The following is a 17,665-nucleotide window of genomic DNA, read 5'->3' as shown; positions in this document are numbered from 1 at the left end:
AATGACCAAATTAACAACAGATATCCTATTAAAGAAGGGCCTTCCGAAATCCAACCATTTGAAGAATCTGAAGACACTCGGGTAAGTTTAGTTATTAATGTGTATGTCAGGGCAAGTTAAAAATCAAACATATTGATTATATCTCTGTAATGCATGCACATGTCCCCTTGTGTTATCACTTTAAAGAATAGACAAGTACAGAAACATACCTGTTTAACTGCCACAAAAAAACATTCTGCTCCTAACTTCCTTCTTTCCTGTTGTGCCTTTTCTAGACTGAAAGATGTAGAGAAAGTTCAATATGTTTTATTAGCTTGTTGATGGGGAGGGATGGAGCAGGGAAGAAAAACATCTAAGCAGATGGAACTTTAATGGAGATTATGATTATTTTTCTACCTCTTCAAGTACATCCACCTCTTCTGCCTCCGCACATACAGGGGGTATTCACAGGAGATATTTACAGTGGACCCTTTTTTTTTTCTTCATGAAAGTGTCAGTTGCCAGAAGTCATCTTTTAGCTTTTGTATTGTTATCTGCACCAGAGGAAGGACACAGTTATCTAGTTGGTTGCTCTGAACAATGCAGTCAGTTCTTCTATCGGACCATGAGCTATGAGAGCAGTGGGTCTCTTTGAAAAGTGTAACTTCTAGTAGAATTGATAGATCCAATTCTTTGCTGTTATGGTGTTGGCAAAAGTCTTAGTGAACACTCCCATACGGCCAACAGTGGGATTTAATGGGAGGGACCTGCTGTGATCCAGGTTTAGAGAATTGTACTTTTGTTTTGTTTGTTTCTGTAATATTGACCACTCTTTTCGCTCGATGAACGATTTCCTTGTGACCCATTTTGGTGCATGTGCCTATTTTTCTGAATATAGCTCTAAAATGACCAATTGCTTGTTGCTGTTTTTTAAACCACAGACATTGTTGGTAACATTTTTCACATATAGCTTTTCTAACTGTGTAGATGCATAGAGTCTTCTCATTAATTTCTAATGGAGATTGTTTGTCATTTGATTTCTTTTCAGCTTGTCTAAAATGCAGCTGGAGACAAAAGACCTAGATCCACGTCTTTTTTCTCAAATGATAAATCTTGAAGAACTGGACATTTCCAAGAACTGTCTATCTGAGATCCCGGAGAAGATCAGTCTTCCTAAACTAAAGGTGCTAAATTTCACCGACAATCAGGTTGAGGATGTAACCACTCTGCATCAGTTTCCCAATCTAGAGGAAGTCATGTATGAAGAAAACCTATACCTGACAGTAAGTAGATGGTATTATGCTGGCTGTTCGGTAATGCTAGTCCTAACAACAATGAGCTTTATGTATAATAAGTGACTCTGTTGTCAGCAGCACCAAGTCTGTACATTTTAACTGACATGTTTCATCTTTGACCTCTGCACTGTAACAGACAGTATGAAAATTCACAGCACTATAGCTAACCATAAGGCCCCATTCACGCTAAGCGACACTTACCTCGAGCAAATCCGCGCGGCCGGGATAGCGATGTTCCAGCGACCTTCACCTACGGGCTGCATGCAGAAATAGAAAAATTGTGGGGGAAAAGGGTCCCGCACAAGCGACGAGCGACATGGAGCTATTCAATAGAACAGCTCCATTGCAAATCATTGGACGGCGACTTCTTGCGATATCGCGCGATTAAACGCCCAGTGTGAATGGGCATTAAACGAGACACTTCTAAAAATAATTTCTAATCTTTATCAATAGAAGATTTAAAGTGACACTAAACTCAGGAGTTCAATCTTAAAAATACATTCAAGTACCTTAACTATTAACACAAATGTTTTTTATTTGTGTATCACTCAGCTGTAGATCCTCAAATTATCTCTGAATTCATACTGACACTGTCCTTCGTTCTGGAGGGTGGCTACTTTGGATTCTCATGGTCCCTGTGTGTGTTGTAATGTAGTCACCACTCCATGCTCGCTCGGGTGATGGACTACAATCTCAATACAAATTAGTAAATTAAACATGAGATTGTAGACCATCACGGGCACAGTGAAAGTTTTCTGAAATAAAGGCTGTTTGTTGCACATAGCTATCTGAATCTCCTGACAATTGATACATCAGTGAGATGGTTTGGGTTAGCAAAGGCTAATTGCCAGCCCTGGAACCAGCATACAGATGAGGACTTCCAACTTTATTTTTACTTACCTGATGCGCATACTTGTTCTAGGTCAGTAACTGAATAAGTGAAGCCAGAGTATCGGCATAATAGCCAGTCAGTTGACATTTTAAGAAGGATGTCAGCAGTTGCAGCCTCCTGTTTCATTAATAAAGCATATCTAAACCTAAAACAAAAATATTTTTTTTTTTTTTTCTTGTATTGCAGCTTTAACAATCCTTAAATGTGGTGGCTGCATTGGTTTTTCTTTTTATAGGCTTTTTTCCTTTATTTTCACCTGGTGATCCAGCCAGTAACACACTTCATGTCCTAGGGTGGCTGCAGCCTATAGAGGAGCAATGGAGACATGGAGGGGGTTAGATGTAGGAATGCACCTATACTTTTCATATACCAGTGCCGATACTTGGCATTTTCATGAGAACTACCCGGGTTGCAGCTGGGACCGGGCTCTGGTGCTCCACTACTGTCTTGAAATCATTAGTCGATATTATTTTAGAAAAACTATCACATGACAATAAACAAAAATGTATCAGTACTTGTGAGTACTTGGGCAAGTATCAGTACTTGTACTTGCAAAAATGGTATCTGTGCATCTCTTATTTATAAAAACAAAATCATAGATGTACAAATCCCAGGAGCTCCGTGTGCTCCTTACAAATGACAGATGCCTCCTAACTTTTGAATTTTTCTCTAGTCTAGTCTTGGAACTTGAAAAGCATCTGTACTTGTGCCGAGTACGGTACTTGGTATCGGTGCATCCCTAGTTAGATGTACTCACAGATTTAGAGAGACTTGACTATCTTTTTGCCTTTATCTTTTGGGATAAAGGTTTTATATAAATTTAATAAAAGCTTACCATTGACCATTATAAGCACCCCTTTCATTGGTAAATGTTTTTTCACTATTATTATAATCCAGGCTTTATATAGCGCCAGCAGTTTGCACAGTGCTTTATGAAATGGGCGAGACAGTATAGTTAAAATACAATTTCAGTACAATAGGGTTAGGAGGGCCCTCCTCGTAAGAGCTTACAGGAGAAGGAGGATATTGTGTATCTGCCAAGATATGCTCCAACAGGCTTCATATTCTATCTAGGTAATGGATTAATTAACACTTTTCCCAGCTTCCAGTATATTAAGCACTTTGATTAATGTGTTTCTAACGCTTTTTATTTCCTTTAGGTCAGTGATAATTACAAAGTGTGCTGCCTTCTACCTAAGCTGCGACGATTGAATAATAAAGATATAACATCTTTGGCCAATCATGTCCGGTTTGTAATCCACAGAGAATTGAGCTCCAGGGTAAGTGCATTGTTCCCAGAACACATCAGCAAGCACTGGACTGACCAAGAGCATAGAAAAGGCCATGTACTTTAGACTAGGACATTACATTTGTGTGTGAATATAATAAATTCAAGCTAAATTTTAATTTGCCTTTCCTGCTTTTTCCCCCCCTCATTAACATGCTAATGACATTGTTAAATAAAACCTTTCCTTACATACATTATTAGAGATCCAGTGATGACATTACTAGGTCTCTGTGCAATGCAGGCAGATCAAAAAGGGGGAGGGCCAGGGAAAGGGGAGTAGTGAGCCTTGGAAGGAAAGGGGTACGAGATGCTGGATGTCCACCAGCTAGGAAATGAAACAGGCTCCTTTCTGCAGCTTCTAATGCTCACTGTGAGATGCTGGCAGTGTGCAGTGAAAGCAGAGTAAGCAATTTCAGTAAAGGAGAGGAGCCTGTACAGCTGTGCACGACTGAATGCAAGGCAGGAGTTTAGCTTTCAGCATATTTTTAATCATTTATATAAAACGCTGTCATACTTTATACGCTAAACAATCAAAGATGCAGCAGCTGATTATTTTTTAGCATACGTTTCTTCATGTTGTCTCATAGGTTGAAATCTACTGGGAGAAGAATTACAAGGACAAATTGCCTGACGAGCCCACTCCTGCCATGATTAAATCTGTCAGTAAGGATTTTCTGAAGTCAGTGGCAAATCGTGTAATGTATGGTCCTAACTCTCTCAAAGACTTCACCAAGTGGAAAGTAAGACTTCATAGATTATTACAGTTACTACACAGCTTAAAAATCATTGTCTCACAGTCCTGAGCAGTGGCGTAACTATAGCCATAGCAGCCCAGACGGCTGCTATCGGGTCTGGGGGTGGAACGGGTTCCCATTAGGGTGTTGAGACAAATTAAACATAGAACATGTGAAGTTAAAACAGTACTGTATCACTAAGGCTGGGTTCACACCTGGGTGTTTTACAGCGCGTTCCTACGCGCTGTAAAACTCTCAACATGTAAAAAACAATTATTGCCTATGGGCATGGTTCCCACCTGGGCGTTTTACAGCGCGTAGGAACGCGCTGTAAAACGCCCTACGCCCAAAGCTTCTTTGGGGCGTATTTGTCGCCCGTATCCATTGGGAATACAGCCAGGTAGCCCTCGGAAACGCGCTTTCCTACGCGCTGTAAAATGCCCAGGTGGGAACCATGCCCATAGGCAATCATTAGTTTTCACATGTTGAGCGTTTTACAGAGCGTAGGAACGCGCTGTAAAACACCCAGGTGTGAACCAGGCCTTAGTTCTGATTTGGCAGGAGGCATGTCAGACCCCTGCAGAGAGATGATTGTTTCTGCTGTAACAAGAACACTCCACTGTAGACAGGAGGTGCAATTAAAATGCAGTTTATTTAGGGCAAACACCAAATATATAATTCCATCCACAGGGTAGACCTCCCCTGTGCACAAGACGGTTTCTAGCCGCAACATAAAGGACAGTCTTTTAGCTTCGCTGTGTAGCTTTCCACAGCTCCAAGACACTCACGCTGCTCACCCCTCGTGAGCCCTCACTCTGCTCTCTTAGCAGTCTGTACCACAGGTCCTAGGGTCACCGACCTTCCTGACCTCTCCCAGCCACCCCTGGCTGTTCGTTGTGCGTCCAGCACGCACCTGAGTTTGTCTGTGTCCGTGTGCTTCCTGCACACACACAACTCTCAGCCACTTGATCAGCCCAAGCTGGTCATTGGCAACACCTGGCCCCAGGACTGGAGATCTCATCCCTCCCAGAGCTCTAAGAGAGCTCCAGATCCCAGCTACATTTAGGAAAACCTTGAAGGACCTGAAAAGCCAGGCTCTTTCTTATAACATTGTTTACATTCTGGACCCTCTCAGCCCCTTTGGCTGCGAGTCCTGGGTGCCAAAGTCGCCATACTACACCGTGGCATTGCCATGCACTGCCACACTGCACAGAGAGGAAGGGTCCTTCTCTGCAGCATGTTAGGAGACAGGCATTTTTACGCAGACTATGGCTGCTTCCTTAAGAAAATAAACTTCTATTTTATAGACCCCTGGGCCACAACCGGCCCTTTGGCTGTCCCTGTCCAGGACACAGACCAAGTGGCGGTTCTGCCAGGACCACAATCGCCAACCTGTACTTGGTTACGGCTGGCTGACAGTGGATGTGACAGCCTTCGAGGCTGGTGCATCCACTGCCAGCCGTAAACCCAGGTCAGGCCCCCGTCCTCTTCAGTCCTTGGTTGCTAGGACCACTGGCATCCTAGCAACCAATGATGTCAGGTGTCCACCTCCTTTGCTGTTTCTAGGACTGCTGGTGTTCTTAGCAACCAGTGATGTCAAATGTGTTCCCCGCCCCCAGCATTACAGGAGGATCTACTCTTCTCTGTCCTCTCCTACAGCCTGCTCCCACCTTTGGCCTAATAATAAAGTAGTAAACTAAGGTATGGGGGGAGAATAATATAAAGGGGCACTCTAATGGGGGCATGATCGAAACCATATAAGTTACTGCTTTTTGTAAAGTGGTAACATTTATATTTAGCAGAATTAAGTTCAGCTTATTGGTTCATCTCTCCACAACAGTCCTAGTTTCGCTTGTGGCCCCTTAAAGGAGAACTATGAGGAGTGCTTTTCACTCACCTCATAGTTCTAGCCGACCTGTGACAATGAGACTGTCACAGGTCGGCTCAGTAGATCGGGAGGTGAGCGAACACATACCGGCGTTCGCTCACCTCTCGATCCTGTCACGGCTCTCTGCCGTGACAGGGGAGGGGCTAGATTCCCCGCTCCGATCCGCCAGCGCTGACTGGCGGAACGGACGGGGGAGGGGGCGGTTACAGCTGGCTTGCCTCTAGATAGGCAGAGGCAGCTGTCAGTCACGCAGCTGGGCGGATCCCGGCACAATTGTTGCTGCGGCCTCTCAGTATACCGCTAGCTGCGGCCTCTCAGTATACCGCGACTGCGGCCTCTCAGTATACCGCGAGCTGCAGCTTGCGGTATACTGAGCCTAGGGTGACGGGAGGACGCTAGTTTGTGTCCTCCCGTTACCCTAAGGAGAACTATGGGGAAAAGCCTTAACCCCATAGTTCTCCTTTAAGCAAATTACCCACCTTTTGTTCTAGACTTTTGAACACCTTTTTTGCTTTGATGTACCTATAATGTATTTCGCTAATTTAAGTTAAAAGTTCAGTTGAATGTTAAGAAGACTATACAGTGAGGCCTGATGGCAAACCTACTGAAAAATAGGTTTAGGGTTTGCATTCACTTTAATAGATCAATGGCATATGCATCTTAAAGACCTTGAGAACTAAACAGGCAGAGGCCATTCAACAGTACAGGAGTAGATGCACAAATGTGAACTATGTATGATAACTCTTGTTTTATATTGAATGCGCACACTGTCTTCTTCCCCAGTACCCCTATTTTAATTCGGGGTAATCAAGTATGTGGTGCCAAGTAAACACTGTTTGGAAACACAACTACAAAAAATGATACAGTCCTTGAATGGCCCCACCACAGCAAAATATACAACAAATATAGTCCTACATTGTGGAGTAAAATTGTAAAATATCTGGATGCTCAGCACTTCTTGGTCAGAGGTTGCTGTCAAGATGCATTTTAGTAAAAGTTATCAAACTCCCTCCCCTAATCTGTCTAGCCAACTCAGGGAGGCCAGGTCAAGTTACCAAGGTCAACAATCTGTTGTTGCGGGGCACCCATAGGACCGTGAATTGTGTACTGTTAGGACGTAGGTTGGCTTTAGCTATTATTAATCTGCTTTTTATATTTTACTCATCAGCCTGATTTTTATCGTAGCTCCTTGCCTGCTTATTCAGTGAGCTACATACAGCTGTGCATTCTGCCTGACTTTCTGTTTGTTACATTGGGCTTTGTTTTTACTTTTCACACAGGTGAATATAATAGCAGAAGAGTTCATTTCTTCATTGTGTAATAAGAAAAAGGATGCTGAGCCACAGCCTGAACCAGTATCTGCAAATGATGATACAGAGGTAAGCATTGTCGCCATGTTTACTGACTGATGGAGATTTCCATGAATCATCAGGGTTCAGCAGACTCCTTGACTAATTGATGAGAGATCTTCCAATGCTTATAATAATCTCGGAACATCCAAAACTCATCACACAGGACAGACTAAAATATTAACAACAAGAAGAAAAAAGCACAGCGCTCTCTTGCTTGAGAAAGAGGATCTCCTCGAAACGCGTTGCTCTTCTATCCCCGTCCCCACACCCCCCTCTCCAGCCGACTGTCACTTTCACCCCATCACGTTTGAATTACACTGCGGCTAAGATCATGGACAGCCTTCCTGCCAGCCCTCCGGCACACACAGCGCCAAGTTTAAATCCACTTTCCACTTCAGTCTTTAATCCCCGGTTTCACCATTACACTTGGTGACACCTTTCCCAGCCGCTATGGCCAAATCCTAGGTCTGCTCCAGCTCCTCCCCCATTCCTCTACCTGGAGACCACCAGAACCGTTATCGCGCCCGGACCCCTGACACCACAAGTAAGTTCCTCACCAATTACGTTGGATCTGCGCTCTTACTGCCTCAGACTAAAATATTGACAGTTCCAACCCTTCCTGACTCTGTTTAAAACTTAGAGGAAAGCTCCACTTAAAAATTGTAAAGAAATGAATATAGCCTATATAACTGCTACACAAGTCATTTGTAATTTCATGTTCTCTACACAGTTGGTGTACAGAACACCCCCCCCCCCAGAAATGTAATTTCCTGCTTCTGCGATTGGCTGACTGCTTTTGGCAGACGTCTGTACTAAGATTCAAACACAATTTTAGGCATCCTTTGCAATAGCAATATAATTTTTTGGGGAGATACTAAGGGGATGCCAACACTGCAGCTTTCCTCATTAGAACACAGAAAGTCCACCAGCTGATTATATTAAACACGTGGCGGGCCATTCAAGTGAATGGAGCCGTAGCCACGCCCTCCTGCCGCAATGCGATCCGCCGCACGGGATAGCAAGGCACATTGTGCCTGAGGTCCGGTTCTGTGCGGTGCGATCAAAATAGTGCTTGTAGCATTTTGATCGCACCGCACAGAACCGGACCTCAGGCACAATGTGCCTTGCTATCCCGTGCGGCGGATCGCATTGCGGCAGGAGGGCGTGGCTACGGCTCCATTCACTTGAATGGCCCGCCATGCCCCCTCCTGCCCCACTAAAAAGTGAGCCGGCCGCAATGCGAGGCAGTGCGTTCTGGCCAAAATCGGGCCGGAACGCACTGCATGTAGTGTGACTGAGCCCAAACCCTCCCTTCAGGAATCCATTTGTAAAGAACTTCAGAACAGAAACGGGTAGGAATCCTTAACAAAGTTTGGTAAAAATCCTTGCAATGTACATTGATCAGAGAAGAGGAGATTAATTTTTTTTTTTCTCAGAAAAAAGTGGAGTTACTTATCCACCAAAATATATAAATACATTTTTGTTGTTGTTGTAAATGAGCTTTAAAGTAAAGTGCTCTACTTTGCATTTAGTTACGTCCTGCTTCCTCACTGCTTAGTGGTAGGTTCTTTTTTCAGTATTGTTATCAAAGAGAAACTGCTGCCAGTCATTCAGATGACCAGGAAGACACATTTCTGGGAGAGTTTTCAAAACTGCATACAGAATGCCCCCAAAGTTGCCATGATTACAAGCAAGTTATATTTATTGATTCTTGCCAGCTTTAGAAAATCATGGCAGACTGCAGATTGAAATGGAATGGACATTTTCAAAACATTATAACACAAAATGGCTTGATTAGCAATTTTATACTGTATCACTTTTTAATGAAAGTGGAGTTACCCTTTAAAATACTATACCTTTGCCTTTTAATGATTATAGTATTTTCATGTTTTTTTTCTTCTAAAGATTCCAGTAACCCCTAGTAAGAAAAAGCGTACTTGTGAATCAGACCCTGAAGTACGAACGCCTGCAAAGCGTCTCAGGACAAGCGCCGTGATCACGCATGCTTTGTCACCTAGAAGGTTGTCTAAAGTTCCGGAAAGCCCACAAAAATCTTCACCAAGGAGAAATAAACTAAACATTACACTTTCTCCAGTCAGAAGTAAACCAATTACACCTGTTAAGGAAAACGGTAAGCGTGGCTTGCCAACACCTCAGAAAGTTAGTCTACGAAGCACGCCATCACAAAAAGGATTTGATGAGGAGAGATCTGTAAACATTGAGAGACAGAAGAGGGAACTAAAAAAAGTAAGTGCTGACTTTTCTTGTGGCCAAAATATAAATTTGTCACCTTCATTGCATCTTTGTAAAGAACAAAATACCTGTCATTTCTACACAGGGTAATCAGACATTATGGTTGCTGACTGTCAGCCTATCGGCTCCTTGCTTTGGTGGGCACTTTCAAGATTTTGTGGGCTTCATATGCAGGCCTCATCCACTGAGTTCCATGTTCGCTACACTCTGTCTCAATAAAACATTGTAATTATTTCCTAAACAGACCCAAAGGGTCACTTTTACAACTACAAATGAATAGTATCCTAGGTGGATTGTATTTTGCACTGAAGGCCATTGAAATATTTGAATCCAGGGGAAACCAGATCCTATTTAGTCCTTGTTCACATGGGATTCAGCTTATATTTTGTAAAGCTTTCATCTGCTTTCCTGAAGCCTTTTAAGGAAACTTCATGAGAATGTTAAACATAGATTTTAATAGGAGTGCTTACTCTCACTTTAAACAAGCAGCTAGTGGGCTTAAGTAGGCTTTTAACCCTTTCATGACTGAGGCCCTTTTTTCATTTTTTGCACCCATGTTATATTCCACATTTTAGGCCTGAAAATGACTTAAAACCCCCCAACATTATATATTTTCTGAATGCCAAGACCCTATAGAATAAAATGGTGGTAGTTGCAAATTTTTATGTTGCGCAATATTAGCGCAACTCCTTATTAAACCCCAACATTTAGTGAAAAATTTAATTTAATGCCCCAAAACACAACAAAATACCAATTTTTTAAATGACATATAAAAGATGAGGTTACAACGAGTAAAACGATACCCAACATGCATAGGTTACAAATTGCGTGCGTCCGTGAAGCGGCGAGAAACTGCAGTACCCCAAAAAGTCAATAGAAGACGCTTTAAAAGCCCCCACAGGTCATCAATTTAGAGATACCCCAAAATACTGGCCCTAGAATTATTGCGCTCACTCCGGCGTGCGCGGCGATACCCAACATGTGTAGCTCGTTCGTCGTTTTCATACGTAGGCGCACCCGACGCATGTTTACGTGGCGACGCGCGGGGGCAGGGGACTTTAAAAACTCAAAAGTCGCCGGGAGTCTGTTTAAACAGCCCCGATGCTGGCGACGTACACTGTACGTCGTCAGTCACGAAGGGGTTAACAAGCTTTATGCAGTACTGAAGCCTGCTAGCCGCTCGTTTGAAGTTACAGTCAGTACTCTAAGATTGGTGCTTAACCTCCTAAAATGGAGCTAAATGATGCTTTACAGGAGAACTATGGGGAGAGTGAAATGCACACTGTAGCTGTCATGTCGGCTCTTGATTTGAGAACTGAGCGATCACAAACCACTTATCGCTCAGTTCCTTATCTTCTCCCTGCAGAGAGCGGTAACTGACAGGGATTCCCTCCCCCTCTCCATTCCAGTGCTGACTGGAGGGACAGATGGTAGAGGGGCGGGCACAGCTGGCTCTAGAGAGGCAGAGCCAGCTGTCAGTCAGGTAGTAGGGTGGATCCTGGTTGCAGCGCGGCTTTGCCCTGTCAGCGTATAGTGGACAATAGCCTATTTGCAGAGTTTCACAGGAGAACATTAGTAAATTTTGGGTCACAGGAATACATTAGTAAATTTTGGGTCACAGGAGGACATTAGTAAATGTCCTCCTGTGACCCAAAAGAGAACTATAGCCAAAAAAGGTTTGGCCATAGTTCTCTTTAAGTCCTCATTTGCACGAGTAACAGCCGGCCTGTACAGATCCGTGCTGTGTGCATGGCCGTATCGGGCCGCTCCTGGGAAAGACAGGTGCTCCATGTGATTTGCACGCAGCTGGTCTTCTCTATGGGAGTACGCGGCCGTACACCGCCCTACTCTCACCTGAACTGCACATTCGTGCGGGTGTTCCTGCTCTGACACAGACAGGATCCAGCCTGTCGGTGTACCAGTACGGACACCCACACCTGCAAGGACGTGCAGTTTGGGTGAGCGTAGGGCGGCTGTTGCGTGTAATCACACGGAGAACCTGTCCTTCCCGGGAGCGGCCGTGCGCGCAGTACGGATCTGTACGGGCTGGCTGTTACTTGTGTGAATGAGGGTTAAAGGCTCACCTTGACCTGCTGCATACATTTCTTCATCTTTCTAAAAGGGGAAGAAGTGGATGAGCACAGACAAGTGTCAATTTTGCACTGAAATGTATCATATTATGTAAACATGTCAGCTCATTAGCTCGTACATATTCTTATTTTCAGAAAGGATTTGATGTGGAGCCACTTCATTTTCTTCAGTGTCACAGTAAAAATAACAGCAGCAATGATTTCCGCACCCAGCTGTGGTCCTGTGCTTTTGAGCCTGCTCTGGATTCTCTGTCAAGTAAAGGTAGGACAATAATGCAGCTGTAAAGTTACCTTTCTTTCTTGTCCTTTTGAGGGACATAGGAATGCTGATACTTTCAGGTTATACTGCTGCATACAGAAGGATTAGACACTGGTAAAAAAAATATTGTGGGCCAGCACAGTATAACCCCTCCTACTCCCAGAATGCAAAATGTTTTTTTTTGCTAGTATCCAGGAAGATGGACATTTTTTTTTCTGCTCTGCGGAGACAAGTCTAACCTTTTTGCCATCTATTCCTTTTTTTTTTCTTTAATAAACTCTCTTAAATCAAGATTCCTGCTACATTGCTGCTGAGCTGGCCTCTATATGCAGATTGACTCTTTCTCAGCAATAGTTTTAGAGACCATACCCAGACCCCGCTGGATCGCATGGTTAGGCCTCGCTCACACAGGGCGATTTCATTCCTGCGGATTTCCTTCCGCAGGAACCTACAGATTCCTGTGGAAGGAATCCCAGGTGTCCTGTTCAGATGTGGCCACTGTGCCCATTCAAGTTAATGACCAGTTGACAGTGCCTGCCTCTGCATGATACAATTACATTCGGTTTGGAATAGATCACTACATCTATCCTGCGAACAGCGGCAGTGATCTATTTCAAACTGCATGTAACCATATCATATACGTGTAAATGCGGACTGCCACTTATAAATGCAGCCGCTGTCAACCACTCATTAACCTAAATGGGTACAGCTTCCGCATCTGAATCCATAGGTTCCTGCTGAAGGAATGCCAGATCGCCCTATGTGAATAAGACCTTATGGGGCTTGTTTGGAGTGTGGTCTGCAAGCTGGCCGCGGAGCACTTTCTAGGTCCAGAGCTGTCGCACAGCCCCAGGTGTTAACCTGTCAACTCAGTTTGTTAGTATGCTGTTGGGGCCGAGCATTGGGAGCTACCTTTTTGGATTGCCAAGCTTGTTTTTTTTTTTATTCCCGCTTTTGCCTGTTTTACCACGGGAGGGGTTTATGCTGAGGAATTGAGCACTGACGCCATCAACTAGGTGAAGTGTTGCACATGCTCTGTGCTCTCTTTCTGGCCACTCACCATTGAGAAAGCACCTTCCTGCTGCTGTTCCTGATTGCAAGTGGATTTAGCTTCTTTTGTTCTCTGCTGCCCACATATAGTAACTGGTACCCTCCCCTGTCAAAGTTTACTTTTACCTGATCGTTTTGATGCCAGCTTCAGGGCCAAGGCCCTCCAGGTAGCCCTTTGAGCTGCAGGCAGTCCCCAGTTCTGTTTTGTTTTGTTTTTTTATGGTTAGTAGTTTGTTTTACTGTTGCTCACCCCTCAGTTGGACTGCTTCTGGACTGTAAAAACTGAGGGATGGGTTAAACTGGGCTGGCCCACAATGATTTTGGTTTTCAGCATGCAATACTCCTGTAACCCAACAGTATCAGAATTCCTGTGTGCCTCAATAGACTCCCAGAAATGTATTTTACGGTGAGTACAAAATTCTTATTTTATACCTTAAAGTACCAAGGTTATACAAATATTATGATAACTGTGTGTGGGTTTTACATGTAATGATACTATTTAGTTAAAGTGACATTAAACCCTCAGATTTTTTAACATAAAACAATAGTGCAATGTGTGCCTTACTGTAATCCATGGTAGCTTCCCTTCTCTTTGCTGCTCTTCCTTTTAAATCCTTATCTCTTCTCATGCTGGGGGAGAACTTCCCTTGGCAGCTGAGTGCCTCTTCCTGTAGTGCTGGCTCAGGTTGTGAACCTGCACACAGACACCATGTAGCCATTCCAGAAACAAGGCAGTCTGCTGCAAAACAGAAGTTCTGCCCAGCATGAGAAGAGATACGAATTTAAAAGGAAGAGCAGCAAAGAGAAGGGAAACGGCCATGGATTACAGTAAGGTACACATTACAGTATTGTTTTATGTAAAAAAATCTGAGGGTTTAATGTCACTTTAAATCCCTTTTCTAAGTTAAATTTCACATGCCTTTATTTATATTTCTTTGCACATTTATTGGGGGTTATAGCAGATCTCTGGTTAAAGGTCCTACCCTTAGGAGGATAGACCCTAATGAAAAGCAGAAGAGCATTGTTCCTCCTTGTGTGTCTTTTCCCTGTTTTCAGAAAAATGATTGATGCCTTTTTATTTATATTTTATATTTTGTGGAACATTCAGACCAAGCTGTCTAGCTAGTTACAGGAAGTGAAGGAAATTAATAAGTCGTCCTTAATGGCTGGTGTTTCACATTATAAGGCAGATATGTAATGATTTACTGCACTTTCAGTTATCGCAACATGTGGTGGAGAGTCAGTTTGTGTCATCGACTGTGAGACTGGAAACGTTCTAAAGAAGTACAAAGTTCCAGGAGAGGTAAGTGTAATCCCGGTTTTATTGCCACGGATAATCATAGTTTAGACGCATTTACTAGTAAACTACAAGCATAGATGTTTACCTGTGTCTGCTTTTTGGGGTTGGATGCACTGTTTGGCAGAAAAGCAAATATCAAATATCCGCTTACAATATAAAGACTTCTGAGTGTGCCTGGGAAAACCCCGGTGCTCAACATTGAAAAGAATAAATTCATGAATATAAGAAAAATGATCTTTATTTTCAGTCATGTGACTGTATTTCTTAAATGTCATTGGACTGGAAATAACTCTCATGGTTTTAATACAATATAAAACAACAAATTTCCATGAAAAACAATGTACCGCTTTGGGATGCTAAAATCCTGAATAATCATACCGCCAGGGAGGTTAAGAATCCTTATCCTAGTGTTATAGCTCTGTGATATAGGCCTAAAGTATGTGTGATCTGCATCAAAGCAGACACGCTTAAAATGAAAGTTGTATGTTATTAGCAGGTGGAAACTAGAAATTCTGGAATTTTTTTAATCTAATGAATGAAATTACTTGTGGCAATTGAAGATTATTGGGCCACTATTTGCATTGACTAGTTCATCTCATTTATTCATTTCCTTTAATGTACTGGGCTTTAGCAGATGTACTAATTATGGAATTGTTGTGGGACGGTTGGAACTGTCAACAAATTGTGTGGGTTAAATTCTTTCAGTAGTGACTATTTAGTGCAGAAATTCAAAGTTTAAAAATATGCTTACAGTTTTGCCTCTAACAGAATTAATAAAAAAATCTCCCAATTTAGGAATTCTTTGCACTGGCCTGGACGACACTAACCATGATAAGCAATGAGGGACAGAAGAGAAATATCAATGTCTTGGCAGCTGGTGGAAAATATGGAGTAGTCAGACTGATGCATCCCAAAGGCAACATGTGCTATGGAGAGATAAAAGCTCATAAAAAAGCCATATCCATCATGTGTTTCAGCCCAGCACATGACACCTTTCTTTTCAGTAAGTGCATCTAAACAGACAAATAATATCTGCATGGAACTTAAGCTTTAGCAGTACTGTCTAATAATAGGCGAATACTTTTCCCATTAAAAACAAGATGGTTATCAAAACATGTTCAATACTTTTACTCTACATGTTCAAATTCCAGAGCCTCTACTACCTACTGTTGTTCTGATACTGTATATGACAATTGAAATACAGGGGTCAGGGCTTAATGTTAACTTGGAGACAAGTTGAAGGCCCGGTGTATATCCTGGGTCTGAGATCTGATGGGCTGCACAGCGATTGAGTTGAAGGCACACGAGTTATCTGCAGTTCAGCACTTTTGTTACTTTGGGCACTTTTTAGGCCAAGTCAGGTTCACTTTGCACTCGTCTGACCCTGACCTTCCCTGACGAGAGTACTAGTTAAAGTAATTTCATAGTTTAAGGGGAAACCTAGTCTATTTGGTTAATAAATGTTTTGTTTTTTTTGTTTTATGTAAGCTGGATCCTATGACAAGAGAATCATTTTATGGGATATAGGGGTTCCTGACTATGAATACAACTTTAGAGCAAGGTAAGCTATACAAGTATTCGCTATTATCTGCTACTTATTATTATTTGCAGCAAGAAATGTTACACTATGAGGCACTGCTTGGATCTAAAAAAATAAAGGCATATAACATAAGCACATAATGAACTTGGAATACAATTGCAATCCTTTTTGTGAAGGATGTTTACATAAAATGTTACGTTTAAAGGAGAACTATGAGGTGAGTGCTTTTCACTCACCTCATAGTTCTAGCCGACCTGTGCCAATGAGACTGTCACAGGTCGGCTCAGTAGATCGGGAGGTGAGCGAAGATATACCGGCGTTCGCTCACCTCTCGATCCAGTCACAGCTCTCTGCCGTGACAGGGGAGGCACTGGATTCCCCCCTCCCCGCTCCGATCTGCCAGCGCTGACTGGCGGAACGGACGGGGGAGGGGGCGGGTACAGCTGGCTCTGCCTCTAGATAGGCAGAGCCAGATGTCACTCACTCAGCTGGGCGGATCTCGACATCGATGTCGGGATCCGCTCCGGCGTCTCAGTATACCGCGAGCTGTAATGGGAGGACGCTAGTTTGTGTCCTCCCGTTACCCTAAGGAGAACTATGGGGAAAAGCCCTGACACCATAGTGTTCCTTTAAGTTTCTGTCTCCTAGGAAATCTGCAGGTGTTTCAATGTTTTTTCATATGTAGCCGTTTCTCCATCTCAGCCGTTCCCTCATCTCATCCCTTTCATTCAACACATGAATGGGTTGGAAGAAAGGGGGGAAAAGTTTTCCTCAAGCTATGAAATAATGCAATACTTTGTCTCGTGGAACCTGTGCTGTTAGCAAGGTGTGATGGGGCATGGGGATGGCACAGGCACAATTTTTTAGGTGTCAAGTACAGAACAGTAAGCGCTCATTCAGATGTGCACACCTGTAAAAAGACCAAATTCCAGAAGGGACGGGTGCTGCGTGTAATTGTGCAAGGCAGCAGCCTGTTCTTCCCTATGGGAGGACGTGGCTGCACACAATTACATGCTGTCACACGCAAACCCGAACCTGCACATTAAAAGATTTTAATTTTAACTGTAATCTAAATAGGTTTCTAAGGTTTTAAAATGCTGTCATATCTGTTTTTTTTATTATATTGTATACAATATTTGTTTCACAAATACACATGACAAAATAAAATACATGACAAAGCATTCCCTCAATGCCATGGAGTAGCCAATCAGACGGCACAGCAGTAGCAGTCTGCCTTGTAGCTGGTTTTGTCTGCCTGAAATGTCATATTTAGCTCTTGGGTAAGGTTTAAGTTGCTGCTGTTTGTCATTCAGCTGTGGTGTGTAAATTGCACCTTAAGTCTGTAAATAGAGTTTTTTCAACAGCCCATAAAAAGCTAATAGGGAAAACGAAAGCTGCAAAATGCATCTGTTCCTTTTGTATGTTGTGTATTGTTCAGATCTGAAGCTCCAGCAATACATGTTAATGTCTGGTAGTGTTAACATTTCTTTACTTTTTTTTTTCAGCCAGTTGCTGACATTGGACACTCCATCCACTCCTCTGCGTCTCTGTCTGGTACCTTCTTCCCTGGATCAATACTTGCTGGGAGGTTGTGAAGATGGTTGCTATGTTTGGGACATATCACTGAATAAACAGCAAGGAAGATGGTAATGATTTGGTGAACAGCTACCATCTGCCTGAAATGCTGGGATTTTAAAGGCATTGGCTAAAGACAACCAAAATGTTTAGATTATTTACCACTGGAG

The 17,665-nt window shown here is 43.0% G+C and overlaps 1 protein-coding gene across 1 annotated transcript in view; it reads left to right on the top strand.

Annotated features, from left to right (window-relative positions):
* The window catches only part of LRWD1 (leucine rich repeats and WD repeat domain containing 1), a 25,915-nt gene continuing 8,250 nt past the window's right edge, over window positions 1-17,665 (top strand). Inside the window, exons 1-11 of the mRNA XM_018573565.1 lie at window positions 1-81; window positions 1,028-1,262; window positions 3,327-3,446; window positions 4,042-4,194; window positions 7,357-7,455; window positions 9,334-9,675; window positions 11,907-12,033; window positions 14,298-14,383; window positions 15,176-15,383; window positions 15,869-15,941; window positions 17,426-17,566. Coding sequence (XP_018429067.1) covers window positions 2-81; window positions 1,028-1,262; window positions 3,327-3,446; window positions 4,042-4,194; window positions 7,357-7,455; window positions 9,334-9,675; window positions 11,907-12,033; window positions 14,298-14,383; window positions 15,176-15,383; window positions 15,869-15,941; window positions 17,426-17,566 — 1,664 coding nt within the window. The 5' untranslated portion in view covers window position 1. The remainder of the gene's footprint in view (window positions 82-1,027; window positions 1,263-3,326; window positions 3,447-4,041; window positions 4,195-7,356; window positions 7,456-9,333; window positions 9,676-11,906; window positions 12,034-14,297; window positions 14,384-15,175; window positions 15,384-15,868; window positions 15,942-17,425; window positions 17,567-17,665) is intronic.

The sequence above is a fragment of the Nanorana parkeri genome, unplaced genomic scaffold (genome assembly GCF_000935625.1).
Source record: "Nanorana parkeri isolate BGI_ZX_2015 unplaced genomic scaffold, ASM93562v1 scaffold48, whole genome shotgun sequence".
NCBI lineage: Eukaryota > Metazoa > Chordata > Amphibia > Anura > Dicroglossidae > Nanorana > Nanorana parkeri.
The sequence above is the reverse complement of the archived record's forward strand: the minus strand, read 5'-3'. Positions and strand labels throughout refer to the sequence as shown.